The sequence below is a fragment of the Staurois parvus genome, unplaced genomic scaffold, assembly GCF_062004578.1.
Source record: "Staurois parvus isolate SC_StPar_1 unplaced genomic scaffold, SC_StPar_1.0 ptg000151l, whole genome shotgun sequence".
In the NCBI taxonomy this organism is placed as follows: Eukaryota; Metazoa; Chordata; class Amphibia; order Anura; family Ranidae; genus Staurois; species Staurois parvus.
In genome coordinates this window covers 2,641,454-2,664,206 of record NW_028317947.1, presented here as the reverse complement: position 1 = coordinate 2,664,206, position 22,753 = coordinate 2,641,454, and the positions used below count along the sequence as shown (strand labels likewise).

The following is a 22,753-nucleotide window of genomic DNA, read 5'->3' as shown; positions in this document are numbered from 1 at the left end:
AGCGAACAGACGTTCACTGGACTCTTTTCTCTGTGCCTGGTGGCACCCTCCATGCTGATCCCAAGTCCACAAATGGGAGTGTAGAGCCCAGGAAACATGGCAAGGCAAATGCTCCAAGGGTGTGTAGAATTGCTTTCATCTGAAAGCTGGCTTGTAAGATTTACACATGTTCCCAGCTGCTACATAATTGTTCAAAATCCCCAGCTGCTGCGGACACATGACACGCAGAGGCAGTGAATGAAAAGTTAAAATAAAATAGGTTTTTTGTACTTACCTTAAGATCCATTTAGGGACCAAGAATGTGTAGAAATTCTTAAACAATCGGGCTATACTGTTGCCTAAAAATGGTTACAATACTGGAGAACAAAAAACATTAAGCCAGCCTTCACATGACCCCACCTCCAACCGTCATGTCCCAGTTTTGTGAGCAAGAAGTAAATCAGGGCCAATAACACAATAATAACTACAACTTGGGTCCCTTAATGGATGTTAAGAATAAAATTGTTACAGCAAGTACAAAAATCTTATTTTCTTCATCATCTATTAAGGGACAAGATTTGAAGAAATTCTTAAACAGCTGAAATGCGTATAAGCAGTCAAACTGAGGAGTGGGCACTAACAGATCCAACAAAGTGAAGATCTTACTGCCATAGCACCTGAACAGGAGAGAAAACTAGTAGCACAACAAGAGGTAAAAAACACAATGTATACAGGACCAAGCCCAGTATACAATCAGACAAACTGTGTCCAGAGGTGAAAACAATTAGGGCAATTAAAACCTAGAATATCTAACCCTTAATTTCTAGGAAAGGAAACTTGGACACATAGAATATGTCCAATAAAATGTCCAGGAAAGAGACCAATCGGTCAACAGCCATAGGTGCAGTTGAAAATGCCTGCCCCTTCAACTTTGGGGAGAGGGAGGTCCAAGAAAACACAGGTTTATACCCGCTAGACAACTAATCTTCTTAAAAGCAGAGTTCCACCCAAAAAGGGAAGCTCCACTTGTCTGCCTCCTCCCCGTCCGCTCTCACATTTTGCACCTTTTTGACAGGTACCTGCTCCCACTTCCAGTTTAGGTTGCCGCAGCGAACTGACCTGGAAGTTTGGCCCCCTCCTTTCCCCACAGCCCTCTGGGGCACTTCACAGGTCCCAGAAGACTATGGCCCATTTACAAAGTCTATAAGTAAATAAAAATTCAAAACATTTGTATATAAAGTGGATTTCAAAGGCAGATTAGATTAAAACAAAGTAAACAGAGCTCACCGATTACTTGGATATGAACAGAACTTCATTGACCAAGGAGACTGAACTGGTGTAATAAGCAGTATAAGGATTGTATCATCCAAAAGAGCACCCCCAAGTGTGGCCAATCAGGATGTGGATGTACAAAAGCATGAGCTCTATAAGCCCCTTACATGTGAGGTCCTGCAGCCTGCACCCATGTCTACGGCCAACACTGTGTAGGGAGATTAGAACCTACTGCTCAAGTTCCTCTATTTTAAAGGAAACTTGAATAATTACCTTCAGACGAGATAAGGCTCCGAATTATATTTATTGCATATACGTATATGGGGAATACAGTGTCCTTTCCTGCATGCCATCTGTCATAGAATGCCTCTCTGCTTATATAGCCCTTCTTATCAAACAGAAACAGATCCCCCTGAAAGGACCAAAGCGGGCACTATTCCTTTCTTAGGTCAGTGGGCCGCCCCAGACTGGAGAGACAAGGGAGGCACTCGAGTGTCAGGTGGTGATTGATGGGCCCAGAATGAAGCATACCAGCACCCCCCAGTCTAAGGACAACAAACAGCAGCTCCATCTTTACATCAAAAGCATATATAGCCATAATTACATAGCCATAACACAAAATCTATAATAATGCAAATACAAAAAGCACAGAAACACAAAAAAAAACCCTAAAAAAAAGAAAAATAATAATAATTATGTGTGGATTTGCCTATAAAGTCCCAGGTGGTTCTATTGTTGTATTTTGTTTCTAATACCAGAAGGGTGAGAAAGGGCAGCTGAAGGAGGTGCTTGATTTACAAGTCTAGAGTGTAAGCTACAGAGTTAACCACTTCCTGTCCGGACACTTTTACCCCCTTCCTGTCCAGGGCAATTTTCAGCTTTCAGCGCTATCACACTTTGAATGACAATTGCGCGGTCATGCAATACTGTACCCATATGAATTTTTTACCATTTTTTTGAGACAGATAAAGCTTTATTTTGGTGGTATTTATTCACCGCTGGGATTTTTATTTTTTTTACTATGTAAATGAAAAAGTCCAAAAATTTTGAAAAAAAGTGTTTTTTTTTATAAAATTTTGCAAATAAATAATATTTCATCCTAAATCTTGGCCAAAATTTATTCCGTTATTTTTTTAATAAAAAAAAAAAATCCAAATTAGTTTATAACCAAACATTATAATTTTTAAACATTTTTTTTTACATTTTTATTTTATTTTTTTTTATATTATTTTTTATTTTTATTTTTTATTTTTACATACTGTCACCTTAGCAGTACAGTGTCATGGTGACACTGTACTACTTGTGGGGGGTGATGAAGATTTTTTTTTCTTTTTTTTTACACTGATTGCTTTTACACCCATATAGGATGTAAAAGCAATCATTTCTCTTTCTCTCTGTCTGCATTCTTGCAGTCATTGAGAAATACTGAGTGAGCTGTGATTGGTCACAGCTTGTCACATGGTACAAGGCTGTTGTGAATAGCCTTGTACCATGTGACCTCTGTGATCATTCACAGATTTCACACGTAGTAAGCAATGATGTCACAAGTGACATCTTGCTTACTACTTTGCATGTGATCACTGATTCGCCAATCAGTGATCACATGACCGGGACCTCGTACAGAGGTCCCGTCCGACGATCGGTGTTTCACTGTGTCCGGAGGACACAGCGGACACCGGATCGCGGTGGTGCGCGCTCCTAGGGAGCGCGCACAGCTAGAAAAGGCGGGTGCCGTTTAGGAACGGCAACCCGACCTTGGACTGCCACCGCCCTGCCGTTTATAAACAGCAGGCAGACGGCAAGAGGTTAAACCTGAACATCCAAGCTGCAAGGAGGTAAATTACCAAGGGACCAGTAGGATGGACAAAGTCGTCATTTGCAAAAGTGGGGGAGCAACTTCCAGATAGTTAAGCAGATGAGCCAGAAGGCTTTTGGCTTCTCAGTCTAGTTTAGGTGGGACGTAGCAATTGTGCATACAAAGATGGACGCGGTCCTCCATCTTGCTAAGGATCCTCCATCTTGTATCTCTCTCTCTCCCCTCCAAATCCCCCCTCCCTCTCTGTTGAGTTACATGTGGTCTGTATGATGCAGAGATCACAGGCAATCAGGCTGAGTGGGAGAGCTCCAGGGCTATAAAATCCCAACCTAACTGGTGCCCAGATGTCTGTTAGCTTCTCAATCTGGGATATCATAAAGCCATAAAACCAGTCCTTCACTGAGCTTCAAAGACATTCCAGGTAGTCGTAAAACGGACTCACATTTAAAAATCCCCTTTTCCCCTATGATTTCATATCTTGGAATATGAAAGACTTACATAAAAACCAAGCATATATTCAGATGGGTCACTTTAATACAAGTCGCCTGATATCTTACATCCCCGAGCTGGAATCTACAGGAGAGCAGAAAACGATATCTCCTTAACCATCCCAGCAGGTATGTCACATTTCATATCTAGACGTTCGGCAGGTAATTCTGCATAATAATCTACTTGTGGATAGAATGTTACATGTATCCAGGGAAAGTTATTGCCCTGGTATTAACTTGGGAGGGATTTTGGTTCTAGCTGGGGTCTCCACCTCCAACACCCTCCCCAAATGAGGCGATTGGTTCTCTGAATCAAGGAGGCACCCTGCTGAGTTCCTAGAAAAGCAGAAAGCCAAGCTGAGCTAAGCTGAGTTGAAGAAGCTCCCTTTTAACATCGGAACTAACTTTGGGAGATAAGGCCCTTTTGCTCAGAAAACGTGATCTGCTAAACCAAGGCTGACGGCAAGTACTTTATCTCTCTAAACTTCTTTCTGCTATCTCTTTGCTGTGTTATTGCTCTCTGTATATTTATATATATTGGCTACATCTTTTTCTGTAAATATTTTTATTGCACCCTTTTGACCTTTTAGTAATAAATCTTACTTTCTGAAAGTGTTGAACTGTTTCTAAAGCTCTTTAATGCAAACTAAGAACCCCTGTCTCTGAAGAGCACTACTGTGTGTGTTTAAACCTCTGTATACCCTGCCTGCGATGACAGTGGTATACAGACGATTATTCAAACATCATAGTGTTATTGCTGATATTGCCGAGTTTCCTCTTTCTCTGTATAAAAAGTAGGTGGTGGCAGTGTGAAGGGTTAATTGCGTAATTAACCTGACCCAGTAACAATCGCTCTCAGGCTTCAGGTACATCGATTGTGGTCCATTAGCTGGAAAATCTTTGTGCAGGGTGCAGCTGGGCGTGGCACTGTTACGCACATGACAGCGCGGTTTTAGATTGGCTAGTCCTTCGGTCACGAGTTTGGTGAGAAGGGCTGGGGTCTGACGCCGCGATCGTCACAGAAAGTAGCTGTCCACTGTCCCATCCACAGACCACTTGTGCTGAAGCAGGCGTACAGTGTGACCACCAACAGCAATGGGAATGACACTGTCAAGGATAGGTGTGTAGAGAGGTCTTCCCTTAAAAGTGAATTAAGATGCTTCTTAGGCATGAACTCAGCATCCCATACTTTTGGCAAAGGGCGCTACACATGTGAATCGACATCATCTCCATGAGAAGCTTAGAGGCTTGCAAAAGTCCTTTGTGCTGGAGCAGTCCTCTTTAAGAGATATGGTCTATTGATACATGGTTTCACAAAGTCACCGCTAACAAAAGACAGAGAGTTAAGGCTTGCACACACCACCCTGCAGAAGGTATGCTTTGTTTAATGCGTGTGTGATGGTGTGAAGGGTGGCACGATGGATTGTTACAAAACATTAAATGGTTTACTATTTGTTTGTTTTTTAACTTTAGTAAAATGTAATTTCTCAACATTTCAGTAAACACTATGCGCCACAGTGTGTTGTGGTGGCACGTGGTGCCTTCCAGCACTGTGAAAACCTGCAGACATGCTGAATATTTATACAATGTGTTATGGTGTGAACAGGGCACATAGAAAACATTTGTTTTCAATGCTCCTTGCATTGAGCATCTATTAATCAATGCAGCTTAATGCACCTGGTGTGAACAAGCCTTTACTCCAGTTGATTCAAACTGAGACCCAAGTAAGGAGTCCAAATGTCTGTTAAGCCCCTTTCACACAGGCCGACTGTTGGTCCGTTTTTCATTCATCCGATGATGGATGAAAAACAGACAGCAATGCATGTCTATAGACAAACGATTGTAAGCAAATAATCATCCGTTTATCACCCATTTAACATCAATTTTTTCATTGGTTGTTAGGAACCGGCACCCGACGAGGTCTGAACAACCACTGACTCATCTCTGCTGTCAGCGGGGACTCCCTGCTGAGAGCACAATGTAAACAAAAGATATTTAAAAAAAAATATGCCAGACTGAGCTACAGGGAGGAGGAAGTGTATACCGCAAAAGGGGGCAGGGGGAGGCTGGAGTAGTGTGTGCAAAGAGAGGAGCAATGCTTACAGTGAGGGAGCAGTGTGTATATACAGGCTACTTTGTTTTCTTTAGCGCCAGAGAAGGAGTTGTCATTTGGCCCCACCGCTGAAGTACAAAAAGGGGTAGAGTCACCAGGTGACCCCGCCCCTTTGTATAGTTTATCGGCACTGTACCAATAAAGTCTTGTCTAAAAAATAAAAAAAAAAAACATTTTTAAAAAAGTTTGCGCCCCATCCCCACACATTATACATACAAAAACACAGTGAGCTGGGGCACCTATGTACAAAAAAGGCGTTTGCGCTACACATGTTATAAATCATCTCGCACCCCAGAGTGAGATCAATAATTTTAGCACCAGAGCTTTTGGGTATCTCTAAACTGATGACCTGTAGGAGATTTTAAATCTTCGCCTATGGAAAATATTGGGTACTGAAGTTTTTTTTTCTCTGTTTCAAGTGTGCACACAATTTTAATGCTTGACATGTTGGGTAACTATTTACACAGTACAAGTTCATCTTTGAAATTTTACAAAAAAATTGGGTAATTTATTGACATACATTTTGCATTTTAGCGCAACAAAATGCAACGTCATGGTGTAAATAGGACACATTGGAAATGATTGTTTTTCAGATGTCCTTCTGTTGATCGGCATTTTACAGCTGCGCTAAAATGCACTGGTGTGAACTGGCCCTTTAAGTGAAACTCCAGTGGTTAAGGACTCTAGCTAGTGGATTTAAAAAATTGTTGAAAAACTGATGTAAACTGAATCCGTTTTTTCTTTGAAATCATGATTAAACGGATGATGTCCACGTGAAAAGATACTAGTGAAATCACTAAACGACATGATCAACCTGTTTAGTGATATTCAGATTAAGGCGGATGGTAGTATTGTCAATAGTGGACAGAGACCATTTGTCACTAAATTCCCTTTCAAAGAGAAAAAGCACCTTCACATTGTCAACAGGGAACCATGATGCCATAGGTTGTTTCCAGTCTGGAAAGGTCTTTGCAGTAGTAAGAGCTCTAAAAGACCCTATGCCAGGAACAGTGGCTGATCCTCCAATAGAATGGTAGAACTACATGGTGGAACTAGACCAAAGAGTGGGTAATCCACGAGGTGCTTCAGAAGCAGGAGTAGCAATTGGATAGTGCTTCCTTTAGGCTGAATGACAGGAAAATAAACATAGAGTATGCAAAGCACACCATCAATGGATGATGTTGACACTTAGTTCCTTCCCCCCTAGCCATTAACTTGTTAGGATGGTGGAAGTGGGAATTTTAAAATGAAGCCCAATGGTACCAACTGTGAAGTGGCTCCCGAGGCTTCAGCCAAACTGACTTCATTCATCAGGTGAGTCCTCAGAGACTGGGTAACACCAGAAGCTATGACACAGCTCTGAACCTGGAAAGCACTCTACAGTTAATAACACAGAACACAGAGGTCTGAAAAATTTCAATGAAGACCCCAATGCCCAGCAGAGCCGAGGAAAAGATGTCCAAACCTCTTGGTACATTAGCAAAAAACTGAGGCATGATGGTTGAAGGCGGGGTCCATGTCCCAACCTTCTGAAGCAGACAGTATTATCTGACTGTTTAAGATTTTCTACAAGTCCAATGTCTCCCAATGTACAACACTAAAAAAAAGGACTTGTCTTTAACATTACAGCATATGGCTATTATGCATTATCCTACAGCACCTCTGTTTTCTCGGGAACAGTCTACTGACCAAAAAATGTTTACTCAGCTGGCTTAGGCTTTCTTATAATTTCTCTGTCGGACGGTTATCATAGCCTATAAAGATGAATAATGTCAATGCCTAGATCAAATAATAATCTGTGGACACAGTTTATCCAGGATTGCAGATATGTATTCTGTAGTAAGTACAGAGCTAAACATACATGCACAGAAAACCATCCTCACATACTAGATCACACTTACCGCGGCGAGGCCAGAATGAGAAAAAGATGTCGCATTCTCACATCTGTTAACCTGCCAATTAGATCTCTAACATGTGACAACATTGCGATCACTTTCCCCCGGGTCTGTCCCTGCAGGATGACTGGAGCAGTCTGGAACTGTGTGACTGTTACAATGTCAGCATCACTATCTAAATCTTGGAGCCACTGAGACAGGAAAAGCTCGAGCTTAAATGGAAAGAAAATACAATCAGAATGATAGAAAGACATGACAAGGCTAAAATGGGGAAGAACAGTTCAAATAATAACAAGGAATAGTATGTAGAAATACAGATGAATGGACTAATGAACAAATCATAGTCCAGATGTATTTGGATAATTGATTTTCACTTTTACTAAATCCGACATAAACTCAAATCTGCACGCACACAATTCTCCTTATTTGTTGTACTTTCTGGACAACCTTTTTATTGTTAGTATAGTATAGAATAGTATGTAAAGTGAAAGATGCATAGTTTCATAGCCAGATTCTTTATCCTGTTTGTTACATATGGCTGACTATTTCTGAGTGCTTATGTTAATTCACACACAAAGCAGTAACTGCCATGTTCTTCTTTCTAACCAGATACTGAATGAACATCTTAAACTAAACAAGTATTGGGAAAAAATATACAAAACTAAAATCCCTGATGAATACTAGGCACCATAATCACAAATTATGTTTTTGTTGTTTAAACCCCCCCCCCATTTCCCAAGAACACAGTCAGAGCTCCCCTGTATTATCAAAACCTCTGCAGTAAAGACCGAATAAGCTTTCCCATTCCACAATGAAGTGTTCAGTGACTGAGTGGTCTATTTCAAAGCCTGTGTACCGTCATCAGAGAATTGAAACTGTACGGCAGATATGATTTTGCACCTCATGGGATCTTATAACCTTTCCTATATTACATTTACTTAAACACAAGGGTTCAATGAAAGGGTTAGATTTCAAAAGAAAGATAGCAAGGCCAAAATTCTATTAGGGAAAGTATAGGCTATGTAAGACATTATTAGGCTCCATTGAACAATTATTCTGACTCATGGCCAGTTCACACCATAGAAATGCAGTCCAGATGCGTTCTGGATGCGTATCTACATGCACATTTTTGATGCATTCCTGTGTATTTTTCTCCTTTTTTTTCACCTTAAATAGGGACATGCCGATGCATTTTTGGTGCGTTTCAGTGTGATTTCCCATGTTCCAGTACAGGAACTGGAACACGGAACACACTGGAACTGACCACACTGGTGAGAACTATGCCATTGGAAATCATATAACTTACATGCAGAAAAAAAGCACTGGACTGCATGTGATGTGAACCGGACATCAATGTTTATTGTAAAGCAAAGGTTTATCTTTACATTTCAACTTGCTTGCACTTTCCCTTCTTTTGGTAATGATATATACAGATATTTTTACTTGTGCAGAGAGCTGCGTTTTTCTGCAGAAGAAAAATATAGCTATCTGCAAGATCACACAGAAAACATCGGCTTTCTGAGTGCCCCATTCACACTAACACATAGCTGTCAGCTGTGGAGCAGAGCAGTGTGTAAAACTGCCACATGTCTGCATTTTACTACACTGCTCCGCAGCTCTCGAAGTCACCCGGCATTTTACAACATTCCTATACAGTTAAGAAAATACAATACCACAGAGAAAAACATATCATTTTTCTCACCAGGTAGAAAGAACCCACCTTAGTTAAAAAATTATTCTCATTGGAACTTCATCTAAAGTGTTACATCTGTAAAGGTGACCTAACACTGGACACTCTCTGCCCCCCTGGTCCGGCTGTACTTACCTCCCATGATCCTGAGCTGTCAGAGCTCCTGCAAGCTGCTTCACCTGCTTTTTTCCTCTCCTTTCCACCCAGTGCTTACAGGACAGACTAGACAAATTCTGATTGGTCAGTGCCATCCATGTGTCTGGTCTGTACTGGCAACACAGTAGGAAGAGAAGAGAAATTAGCAGGCATTTCAAATCCACAGACCGATGGAGTGGCTTATGGGAGCTCTTACAGCATTGAATTTCTACAACATTGGAAAAGCGCATTACATAAAGGGAAGTAAAGTAGTGTCAACTCACCTCCATGAGTTCATCCACAAACTGGATTCGGGTCTCTGTATTTTCCAGAACTGTAAGAGCATCAGTTCCTCGTGCCACACCAACAGGTACTGAAACAGAGAAAATCTTCATTTCAATTAATGGATGTGTAAGATTTATTAAATAAAATTTTTTCAAGAATATCATCCAAAGTTGCTACATTATTTACTCTTAGTAAGAACTAGGTGCCTTCAGTCTTTAAATGGCTGTTTCAATCACCAAATTATCTTTTTAATAAAGACTGTTGTACACACAAGCATTCTGCAAATGTGCATACTTTTGGCTGTGGAGTAGGGATGGGGAGAACCTAAGAAGCTACTTACTGGGGAAAAGGGCAATTTTCTATTAAAATTCACCCTGGACAATGACTTTGTCCCCGATAGTGCTTATTCAAACTCAGTGCAAACATGCTTAAAAATGCCTGTAAACATAAAGTGATATTAAAGGTAATCTTTAAAAAGAAAATAACAAATGTGATAGTTACATACTCTGTGCAATGGATTTTCACAGTACAGCCCCGAGTTCCCTCTTCTCAAGTCCCTCGCCGGTGCTCCTGGCTCCTTCTTTCTGCTGAGTGGACCCACAGCAAGCCGCTTGCTATGGGGGCATTCGTGCATGCTCTCTCACGAGCCAGCTGTGTGTGTCCATAAGATACACACAGCGTTTTTCATGCTTGAGCTATTTTGCTTTAAAAGTTAGTTGGAATGTTAGTTACTAAGAGATGGAGAGGCAAGAAATCGCACAAAAAAGCGAATTTTTCAGGCACACCCATTGGGGTCTATAGGGACCAGAAACAGAACGCACTGCCCCAAAGACATTCATCTATTAATCTTCAAGCTACAGGCTTCAATTGACACGCTCCTTAGGTGTGAACAGGTACCATAGGATACAATGGGAAACCTCATTTTGTGTGTTAAAGCACTTCTCGAAAACAGCTTTAAATCACTCTTGTAGGACCTGAGCCTAAATGAAGGTTCTCATTTATAGCGTTTAATTAAAAATTTTAAATTCTGGCCACCTTTCTGTTGTTCTTTGCTAAATCCTCAATGTTTAGGTGTATGTCTCACCATCATGACCAGCTTCCACAACAGAGATGATTTCGGAAGGAGAGGTTTCAGTAATGTCCCATACAATGCCATCTGTACCCTGAAATATACAATAACCACCAATCACTGTTTATGTCATTTTTTGGAATGAACAGCTAACATCAACTATAGCCTTAGATAGTAGAATGATGACCAGCTGTAGCAATCATTTGCATATTTAAAAACATATATGAAGACGTTTAAAGGATAAGTTCACCTTTTACAAAAAAAAATAAAATAAATGCACATCTTTTTGCCGGTAAAAAATGTGCATTTATTATTTTTTTAACACTTCAGCCTGTAAGGCAATGCAGCCACGATCACGGGTGCAATGCATGGATCCTGCAAACTCTCAGTACACTGTCTGCCCATACCTTGTACCAGCACGCAGTTACTGAATGGCAGGAAGATTTAATGGATTACGAGAGTGCTCACCAGTGCCGTCACAGTTCATCGAGAACTACAAACTTTCAGCCGCGGAAGCCGACAGCAGATGTAGTTCATTCATTCACAGAACTCTGTTTTTAAATTGTGACAACCTGTAAACCATTGCAACAGTGATCGGTATATCGCTGGTGCCATGCAGGTCTCCTGCACATCTGTCAGTTTATCTGCTTGCCCGTACAGGATATACTGACAGGAAGAATCAATGAACTACCAGAATGCACAATAGCACTATGGTAGTTCATTGAAAACTACAAGCCGACAGCTGCTAAGGCTGTCGGTACTTGTAGTTCATTCATTCGCAGAACCCTGTGAGTGAATGACAAGGCCATGTGGGCAGAGCCCTGCACAGCCGCACTCTATTCAAAAAGTTGCAGCTTGTACAGGAAACTTCTCCCCGTACTGCTGTCACAGGAAGAGGAGCGGGAGCTGCAGCATTGGGAACATTACATGTTCCACCCTAAAAACAGGTGGAACATATAACATGTTCCCAAAGGTGAACTTATCCTTTAAATAACATTATTAAAGAAAATGTGTGCACCTATTAACTGGGACCTTAACCCCTTCCTGCCTGTCAACATAATACAAGTTCATCAACTGGTAGGTCTCTAACTCAGGTGTCATTTTATGTATGTTCCTGTTACATGTGTTTTAAATTAAAGGACTAGTTCACCTACAGTAAATGTTTGGTGAATGTTATGTTCAACTTCTTATAGATATAATATAACAGATTTATATTCAAGTTAACTGACGAATGAAAACTGCTAAACTTGGCCTGGACATCTAAGCATCAATGGCGTCTGGCCATGAAAAGATTAAAGTAGATGTAAACCCTAAGGCCTCATTCGCATGGGAGTACCACAACACCTCTATGAGGGCCGTGTTTACTTGCATAAGGGTGCACAGGTGTTCTGTTTATCCCCTTGCACGTTATCCTGGTCACTTCAATTGGGACGCAGCATTTGCACAGACACAGCTGCCTCACTCAATTTGATATACGTGCAGGTGCAAAGCACCGAAAACAGACAGTGTGCATTCAGGGCCATGCATTCACACTGATGTCAAACTGAGAGCAGCAGCTATGTCCATGCAGCAGCTGTGTCCCAATTGACATGAATTGGACTGCCTGCATATGGATGCACAGAATACCTGTGCAACCCCATACAGGTACACATGGCCCTTGCACGGTTGTACGCTGTAGTATGCCCATGTGAATGAAGCATAACTTAATACCATTTAGTTTGATTTAGCAATGTATATCATTCAAACACCATGGATTTTTTCATAAAATACAGATTTAATCTTTTTTTCAAACAGGTTTAGCAAATCAGTGGTGGTGAGATCCTGTAGCCTCCTTCAGCCACTTCCTGTAAACATGCGCCCACACCACCATCAGCTGAATATCACTGCTCAGGACCACCTTTCTTATAGTGATAACATTGAACCATGCCTGCATGTGAGTTGTCACAGTTGTTTGTAATCTGTTATTTGGGGCACATGTGACAAAGTGACAATGCAGTAGCACAATTCAGAGCTAGTTGTGACCGTTATAAGAAAGTGCATAGACAAGGACTTTCATGGGAGGATCGACACTTTGATAGAAAGCTGCAGGTTTAAAAGGTATAAAAATACTCTATAACCACCTGCCTACTGGGCACTTTTACTCCCTTCCTGCCCAGGCCAATTTTCAGCTGTCAGCACTGTCACACTTTGACAGATAGAGCTTTCTTTTGGTGGTATTTAACCACCACTGGGTTTTTATTTTTTGCTAAACAAACTGAAAAAGACTGAAAATTTTGAAAAAAAAAAAAGTTTTTTTTCTTAGTTTCGGTTATAAAATTTTGTAAATAAGTGATTTTTCTCCTTCACTGACGTGCGCTAATGAGGCTGCAGTGATGGGCACAGATAGTCAGCACTAATGAGGAGGCACTGATGGCCATTGAAAAGCGTCACTTGTTGGCATTGACAGGTATCACTGATGGGCAATGAAAGGCAGCACTCATACATGGCACTGATAGGCGGAACTGACTGGCACAGATAGGCGGCACTGATTGGAACTGTTAGGCGGCACTGACGGGCACTGAAAGGAAGCTCTGATATGTGGCATTGATGGGCACTTGTATGTGGCATTGATGGGCACTGGTATGTGGCACTGACGGGGCTACACTGATCATCAGGGCCCTGATGATCAGTGTAGATGTCCCCTCTGAGGAGTGCTGATTACCGGCTCTCCTCTCCTCACGAGCTGTCAGCAGAGGACTGCCGATAACCGACATTTCCTATTTACATGTGATCAGCTGTGATTGGACACAGCTGATCACATGACAGAGCCAAGGTCATCGGCTCTTTACAGTGATCGGTGATCCGCTGTGTCTCAGGGACACAGTGCACCACTGATTGCCACGCCATGCGCCCCCGAGGGAGTCCATGCGCAGTTAGAGTGGGAGGACGTCATGTCCTCCAAGAACAAGAGAACCGCCGCCCATCATTATGGCGGGCGGGAGGCGGGTAAAGATTACCTGGGATTTAAGCTACTCGGTTTGATTTACTTTAAACCAAGCAGATCAAGGGTGAACACATTTATATTACAGAATTCAGGACACATTTGGGTTTATGTAAAAGGGCAATGCAAAATGCTGCGATGATGTGCAATATGCAGTAGTGCACCAATACCAGCCAGTTAAAACCTTTCAGGTGTTCAAATAAATTGGAATAAAAGATGGTTGTAGATTGGCTGCTATGCCTTACTAAACTCAATATTATTAGTATTATTAATATTATTACAAAAAAAAAAATCACTAAAATGTCATTATAAAAGTATTATCTTTCTATAGTAGGTTGGCAGGACCCCATATGTGTTGTTATGCAATACAGTTGGCTCTACAGCAGAGGTCCATTTTTTATTTACTCTAAACAAACTGAAAGTGACATGGGACATGTGGCTTATCTAGCTAATAATGGGAGTATGAAATCATACACACCAGGCATCCCATTCTTCATAAAGCCAAACACAGCATCTTACCTCTGGCTCTGAAACAATGCCCCAGTCTACTTTCTCTGACATCTGCGGAGCCACAGTCTCTGTAGTTAGTCCAATTGCACCCCAGTCAATCTAAAAAGCGTACACAGAGTATTTAAAAAGGACAAAAGGCATCAGAATTCATGATGTTTTATAGGCCAAACATACAATCACTTACCTCTCCCTCTACTACATGCTGTGAAATGTCCTCAGTTTCTTGAACTTCTGGTCTTTCTACAGTTTGTGGAACCTCTTCAGTGCGCCATTCATAAACTGTAGTATCTCCCTTCTTTTGCACATAGCGAAGAAGTGGGAGAGACTCCTCAGGAGAACTGAGATTGAAAACAAAAGGTGTATATATTTAAGTATATCTTAACTCCTTTCATAGATAACGGCAGACCAATCAAGTCTGTATACTGTATAACCTACAGCGTACGGATACTCTGTATATACTAGGTTATACTAGACTGTGTATAACCAAAATTAGGCTGTGCTAAATGACACTGCCCAGATTTTAGTGAATATTTAGGGGTCTATTTATAAAACATTCATTGCTCGAATGTCAGATGAATTCATGTAAGCTGAACAAAAAGTCACCATCATTTTTCCTGGCCACTAGATGCAACAAATGCTTTATAAATAGATCCTTTACAATTGGATTTCTTAAAGGATAAGTTCACTTTTGTAAAAAAACTAATCTTTTTGCAGGTATAAAAATGTGCATTTATTATTTTATTCTACTAGGAGCCAGCAGATCACAGGTGCAATGCAGGATTCCAGCATACTGTCAGTGTGAGCTGTCTGCTCATACCTCGCAGGCTGTTACACGACAGGAAGAGACATTGAACTACCTAGAGCACTCAATAGCAGCCTGGTAGTTGATTGAGAACTACAAGCCGACAGATGTAAAGGCTGTTGGTACTTGGGAGTTCTTCCATTCACAGAACTCTGTAAATGAATGATGAGGCTGGGTGGGTGGAGCCCTACACAGCAGTGTGGTTTTTTTAAATTGTAACAGTGAGTTTGGGAAGAAGATCCCTGTCTCACTGTCACTAGAGGCAGAGGGTCAGGGAGAGGCTGCAGCAGTTGAAACATGTTACATGTTCCACCCGTTTTTAGGTGAACTTATCCTTTAAACTCAGAAAGGGACCTTTAGGTACAACTACTGTGTCATATAGGAAGCAGAGCATGTGAATACATTGAGCAATTATGTCAGTCTCCATGTTTACTTAGCTCTTAATAGTTTGGAATCACCCAGACATTTTCCTTGTTTTGACAGCAACTGATACTTTTATTCACCAAGGCAGCACTTTAATCAGCAGTTTAATGCATACAATGTTATGTGATTTTGCTTGTGTGCAAAACCAAGCTGGCTAGTAGAGCTCCATATTACAAACTACTGTAATGGAACACTTCCGGTATGGATGGCTCTCTTTCCTCTCATTACAGTCACTACTTCAATCCACATCAGTTAGACTTAACCCTGTTACTTATCTTTTTGCTTCTCCCGATCTTCCAGTTTTGATCAGATTTGTGCTTCTACTCTCTTTATAAATTAAATTTTCCTTGTACTCTCATGTTAACTCTCTGCCTCTCTTTTCCTTCACAGTCACACCAGAATTTGACAGAAAACAAGATCAACCTTCCTGCTGCCTCTTAGCTTCCTCTCTGTCCTCTTAGCTCCTTTCCATACACCTATTCTGTAACAATTCTGAACATCATTTAGTGGAATAATAATGTAAATGTTTATGGGGTCAGTGTTTGACAGTATATTTCAGCATGCAAGCAGTATCTTAAACAATTATCTGCGTAATTTGAACTGACCTGACCTGCCTGCCTAGGCAAGGGCAATATCCACTTCCTTCGGCGGTATCCCAGGGAGTACAGAGTAACCCAAATTTCATAAAAAGGTGCTACTGCCCTGTGCTGTAGCATCATCATAGAATTTTTTATAATTTAATGAGCCCCACTACAAGGATAACATTTTATATTCCTGGAGTTAAGCTGTAAAGTGATACTAATCCTAAATACGTTTTGTACCTTAATGCATTTTTTGCATTAAGGTAAAAAACATTTTTTTATTTGTCTGTGCTCCCATTTCCCTGTGTGAAGGGGAAAAGAGGGGAGAAGAGATCAGGGCTGTGCATGGCTACATCTCTTCTACCCTCTCTTCCTCTTAACACAGGGACTCGAACAGCAGCAGGAGCCATTAGCTCTTGCTGCTGTCAATCAAATGTAGAGGAGAGGAAATGGGTGGGGCTAGATCCCACTGTGTATGTCTATGGAGCACAGCTCAGGAGCATGAACACAGCGTGTGTCCCCATAATAAACAGCTTACTATGGGGGACACACAAATAAGAGGAGCTGAGATAACCTGCGGAGGACCAGAGAAGAGGAGGATTGGGGACGGTCAGTGCAACAGCACTGCACAGATCGGGTGAGTATAACTTGTTAATTTAAGTCCAAACTACATTAGCAATTGTTTCAACCAAGAAATTACTCACAGCTAGTTACGGACCCCCACAACTAATTATTCCATTCTGATCCCCATTAACTTCAATTATAATCATATGATGTTGACACTAGGGGGATGGGAGGGAAATCTGTATACTTAACATCTCCCTGGCTTTCACTCACAGCTCCTAGGTGAGTGTGAAACCATTGTCTTTTGGCATGATTTGGGGACTGTAGAGTACCTAAAATCTTGCTTGAAGATTCTCCCCGCACTGTGCTACACCATCTTCTAGTGAAATTTGGACTGCTCCCCATTCCCCAGAATCTCGTCATCTGAAAGATAATGTCAGCCCCTGGCACCAAGTAACCAAAGGGGAGGCAAACATATAATCTATCTCATTCCCCCCTACAGGGTTTTTTGTAATGTTTATACTTTCTTTCAGTAGAGGGAGGGGGGAGCAATTACAAAATTGGGCCTTGCAGAGTGCAACATTGCAATCAATACATATAGACTAAATGCATGTTTTTTTATTTTAATTTTATATTTTTCAATTGACTCTGATTATTTTTTTCAAACACTGAAACTATGCAATCTTGTGAACAGCAACCTGTTATAATAATTATTGCCCTTTACAGAGCTCCTTTTCTTCTTACCTTTCACACACAAATGACACACAAGCCTGATATAACTCGACCGCAGGTAACAATCCTGCTGTGTCTGCTCCAACCTGCCTTAGCAATGATGGCACATCACACACTAACATCTGAAGTTCTTTACGGACGTCCTCTCCCTGCACAAAGAAATAAAGGTCACCTATATGACTTCATCTTAGCAGTTCAGAGAGCAGACACTTTCCAAACAGAAGCTGTTGCTCAGATGGGAGAATATAAAGGCTGTGAGCACTTACAGTGATGCCATAGCGCTTGCAGCTGCTATAATACTGCTCTCTTTGCTCAGCTGCTCCTTGTACACACTCTTCTGCCCGCCGTTCAGTCTCCAAAGAAAGCTGCTGACACCGAGCCATCTGCTTCTTCAGAGCTGGAATCTCGTAACTCACACTGCGCATCAAAAGGCTGCCGCTCTCCGCTAGGATGAAAAAGTACACAGAACCTCATGTATAGTGGCTGCTATAGAGGTGATAGTCAAATGTTTTTCTCAGTACAGGTCGCAAAAGTTTACCAGTTGACCTGGTACAGGCAACACAGAAACATTCTTTTCAGTAATTTTTATTGGTAAAACTTCAATATGATGAGGACAATAAGGGGACACAAAGCCACTGCAACACTGATATCAACACAACAAACACTATAGAAATATTGGGGAAAACAGATTGTACAAATTCACAAATTAGAAGTTTTCAGATAGCTGACAAGTCAAAAAGGAAAATAACATTTTATGAAATTTGTGTACAATATAAATCAAGTTGCATAAAACATCTCACACTCACCCAGATATGTATTATCAACCTGGTATAAAGATATCACCTCCTGCCAGTCCTGTGTCGGGAGATATATATATTAGTGAGATATGAAAGTTGGGCAAGCATTAGATATATTTTTTTTTACATGCATTCTAACAAATGTGTAGGGGCCCATTCATACTACTGTGTTGCGATAAAACGTGTTATGTGTCTTGGTGAACTGTGGTGCCATTCACTTTGAATGGTACCACAAGGAACCTCCACACCACACCTGAATTACAGCATTGTGGTGTGCTGCGCTAGCAAAAATGCAATGGGTACAACTTTAGATCTGGTGTGGTGTCATGAACACCCCAATCAAATGACTTTGAATATGTATTATAATGTGTGTGTACACACACCTAAATGAGTTCTGGGAAAATCTCAGCCCTATTATGCAACTCTGCCACTACAACAAATAATTTGAAATCGAGTGCTATTACATGCTCTTATTTGCAGTAAATAGATACATTAGCAGCAAATACTGTAGGGAGATGCAAGATATAGCTGATCTAGTTTAAAAACAGTGTTGGGACAGGGAACATGGAAAATGTCTGCTACAACAAGATGATAACATGGTACCCTGGTTCTTGGTCACATGACCTAAACCCAGCATTGTGTCACAGAGCCTGCAGCAGCTCTGCCTTGCTGATTCAACTGTCAACAAAATCTACATTCACCTTGTTAGAAGTCTGACAACATCAATGCTAAAAGATGAACTCAGGGATAAACAAATATCCCGGGCCCCTGGGTCAAACATGTCACGCTTTAAAATTGCACAAGTCTCCGGAATGGCCACAAACTACGGTACTTTAAATTATTCTTAGGCGAGGCCTTAAAAGCCTTTAAAGGCTGTCAGTTTAGAATTACAGAGGAGGTCTGGTGCTACAATTATTTCTCTCAGTCTGATGTTCGCGCCAATACCTCACATGTGTGGTGTGATCGCCGTTTACATATATGTGCATGGACCAATGCATGTATTCACCTTTTCAACGAGGATGCTTTTACATTTGGTTTTTTTTTTCATTTTACACGGTTTCTTTCTGTCTCTGTTTTTTTTGATCACTTTTATTCCTGTCACAATAAACGCAAACATCCCTTGTGACAGCAATAGGCTGTGACAGATTCTCTTTATGGAGAGATCTGGGACCTCTCCTCTGGCCTCCAATGCAGCTGATCAGACACAGATCAGTCTGATCGGCTGCTTCACTTGGCCAGTAAACAAAGAGCTGGATTTCATCACTTCCGATTTCTGACGTCACACAGTGGGAGGAGCAACATCAGTTCCTCTCAATGTGTTGCTGGAGCTGGATGGCGCTAGACGTATCCTTACCGGGCTTCCCGATCGCTCAGGAGAGCCTGGTAAAGGTGGCGGTGGCTGGAGGGGGATGGGACCCCCTTCCGCCAAATGTAAATTAATCCATCAGCTGCTTAGCCACTTGGATTAGTCTTATCTGATATAGAATTTCTGAGGCTAAAAATTATACTGGGAATCACGGTTGTAGCCTAAACAATGATCCCGGTATAAACGCTTTCATACCAGGCCAAATATATACACTACGGTGGTAGGAGAGCGGTTAAGAAATATACTCAAAAGTTTATGTGTATCAGATTCAGTTTTAACGTGTACATCGTGTAAAATAAGTATTGAACATGTCACCATTTTTCTCAGTGAATATACTTCTACAGGTGCTATTGACATGAAATTTTCACAAAGTCGGTAACAACCCATGTAATCCATACATACAAAGAAACCAAAACAAATAAGTTCAGAAATTAAGTTATGTGTAATAAAATGGAATGACACAGGGAAAAAGTATTGAACACAATAACTGAAATGTATTTACTACTTCTGACAAAATCCTTTGTTGGTAATGACAGCTTCAAGATGCCTCCTGTATGGAGAAACTAGTCGCATGCATTGCTCAGGTGTGATTTTGGCCCATTCTTCCACACAGTCTTCAAATCTTGAAGGTTCCGTGGGCCTTTTCTGTGAACTCTGAGCTTTATTTCTTTCCATAGATGTTCTATTGGATTCAAGTCAGGTGACTGACTGGGTCTTTCTAGCAGCAGCATTTTTTTTCTTTGAAACCAATTGAGAGTTTCCTTGGCTTTGTGTTTTGTATCATTGTCTTGCTGAAATGTGCAACCTCGTTTCATCTTCATTATCTTAGTAGATGGCAGCAGATTTTTATCAAGAATGTCTTGGTCCATCCTTCCTTCAATGACATGAAGTTTGCCAGTACCGTATGCTGAAAAACAGCCCCAACACCATGATGTGCCTACCTCCAAACTTCACTGTTGGTATGGTGTTCTTGGGGTGATGTGCAGTGCCATTTGACATCCAAACATTGTGTGTATTATGGCATTCAAAGAGTTCAAATTTGGTCTCATCTGACCAGACTATATTCTCCCAGGCTTGTCTAAATGCTGTGCAGCAAACTTTAAAGAAGCTTTTTCTTCAGCAATAAAGTCTTGCATGGTGAGAGTGCATACAGGCCATGTTGTTTGATTGCATTACTTATTGTTTTCTTTGAAACAATTGTACCTTCTAATTCCAGGTCTTTCTGAAGCTTTCCACAAGTGGTCCTTGGCTCTTGGCCAACTCTTCCGATAATTCTTTTCACTGCCCTGTCAGAAATCTTGCAAGGAGCACCTGGTCATGGCCAGTTTATGGTGAAATTATGTTCTTTTCATTTCTGGATTATGGCCCCAACAGTGCTCACTGGAACATTCAGAAGTTTAAAAATCCTTCTGTAACCAATGCCATCAGTATGTTTTGCAACAATAAGGTTGCAAAGGACTTGAGAGAGCTCTTTGCGTTTACCCATCATGAGAGGTTTCTTTTGTAACACCTTGGTAATGAGACAACAACTTTTTTAGGCCATCAGTTGAGACTGAACCAAATGATATTAATTTGCACTTGACAAGGGGCAGGATAGATTTATATTTACTGATAGATTTCAGCTGGTGTCTTGGCTTTCCTTGCCTTTTAGCACCTCCCTTTCTTCATGTGTTCAATACGTTTTCCCTGTGTCATTCCATTTTATTACATATAACTTAACTTCTGAATGTATTTTATTTTTGGTTTCTTTGTATGTATGGTGTGCATAGGTTGTTACTGACATGTGGTGCAAATTTCATGTCAATAGCACCTTTAGAAATATGTTTATCTAGAAAAATGGTGACGTGTTCCATACTTATTTTACCCACTGTATCTAATCCCAAGAACAAAAATGTAATATATTGCACACAAATCCTTACATATAGTGGCAACATTAGTTTTCTTTTTCTGCAAGTTCAGAAAAATTCCCATGGGTCCTGTCAGAAAGCTTGTGTCCTTCCGTTGACTAAAATCTCATACAGTGGGGATCAAAAGTTTGGGCACCCCAGCTAAAAATTTGTATTAATGTGCATAAAGAAGCCAAGGAAAGATGGAAAAATCTCCAAAAGGAATCAAATTACAGATTAAACATTCTTATAATATGTCAACAAAAGTTAGATTTTATTTCCATCATTTACACTTTCAAAATAACAGAAAACAAAAAAATGGCGTCTGCAAACGTTTGGGCACCCTGCAGAATTTATAGCATGCACTGCCCCCTTTGCAAAGCTGAGACCTGCCAGTGTCATGGATTGTTCTCAATCATCGTCTGGTAAGACCAGGTGATGTCAATGTCAAAGGTTTTAAATGCCCAGACTCATCTGACCTTGCCCCAACAATCAGCACCATGGGTTCTTCTAAGCAGTTGTCTAGAAAACTGAAACTGAAAATAGTTGACGCTCACAAAGCTGGAAAAGGCTATAAGAAGATAGCAAAACGTTTTCAGATGTCAATATCCTCTGTTCGGAATGTAATTAAGAAATGGCAATCATCAGGAACAGTGGAAGTTAAAGCAAGATCTGGAAGACCAAGAAAAATATCAGACAGAACAGCTCGCAGGATTGTGAGAAAAACAATTCAAAACCCACGTTTGACTGCACGATCCCTCCAGAAAGATCTGGCAGACACTGGAGTTGTGGTACACTATTCCACTATAAAGAGATACTTGCACAAATATGGTCTTCATGGAAGAGTCATCAGAAAAAAACCTCTTCTACGTCCTCACCACAAAAATCATCGTTTGAACTTTGCAAATGAACATATAGACAAGCCTGATGCATTTTGGAAACAAGTTCTGTGGACCAATGAGGTTAAAATTGAACTTTTTGGCCGGAATGAGCAAAGGTACGTTTGGAGAAGAAGTGGCACAGAATTTAATGAAAAGAACCTCTGTCCAACTGTTAAGCATGGGGTTGGATCAATCATGCTTTGGGGTTGTGTTGCAGCCAGTGGCACAGGGAACATCTCACGAGTAGAAGGAAAAATGGATTCAATAAAATTTCAGCAAATTTTGGATGGTAACTTGATGCCATCTGTGAAAAAGCTGAAGTTAAAGAGAGGATGGCTTCTACAAATGGATAATGATCCTAAACACACCTCGAAATCCACGGGGGATTACATCAAGAGGCGTAAACTGAAGGTTTTGCCATGGCCTTCACAATCTCCTGACCTCAACATAATTGAAAATCTATGGATAGACCTTAAAAGAGCAGTGCGT

The 22,753-nt window shown here is 40.9% G+C and overlaps 1 protein-coding gene across 1 annotated transcript in view; it reads right to left on the bottom strand.

Annotated features, from left to right (window-relative positions):
* Positions 1 to 22,753, bottom strand: part of CDK5RAP3 (CDK5 regulatory subunit associated protein 3) — a 47,207-nt gene that overhangs the window by 5,759 nt on the left and 18,695 nt on the right. Inside the window, exons 5-12 of the mRNA XM_089674337.1 lie at positions 18,141 to 18,189; positions 17,601 to 17,779; positions 17,347 to 17,483; positions 14,417 to 14,570; positions 14,242 to 14,331; positions 10,758 to 10,836; positions 9,673 to 9,761; positions 7,570 to 7,775 (exon numbers count right to left, since the gene is read on the bottom strand). Coding sequence (XP_089530463.1) covers positions 7,570 to 7,775; positions 9,673 to 9,761; positions 10,758 to 10,836; positions 14,242 to 14,331; positions 14,417 to 14,570; positions 17,347 to 17,483; positions 17,601 to 17,779; positions 18,141 to 18,189 — 983 coding nt within the window. The remainder of the gene's footprint in view (positions 1 to 7,569; positions 7,776 to 9,672; positions 9,762 to 10,757; positions 10,837 to 14,241; positions 14,332 to 14,416; positions 14,571 to 17,346; positions 17,484 to 17,600; positions 17,780 to 18,140; positions 18,190 to 22,753) is intronic.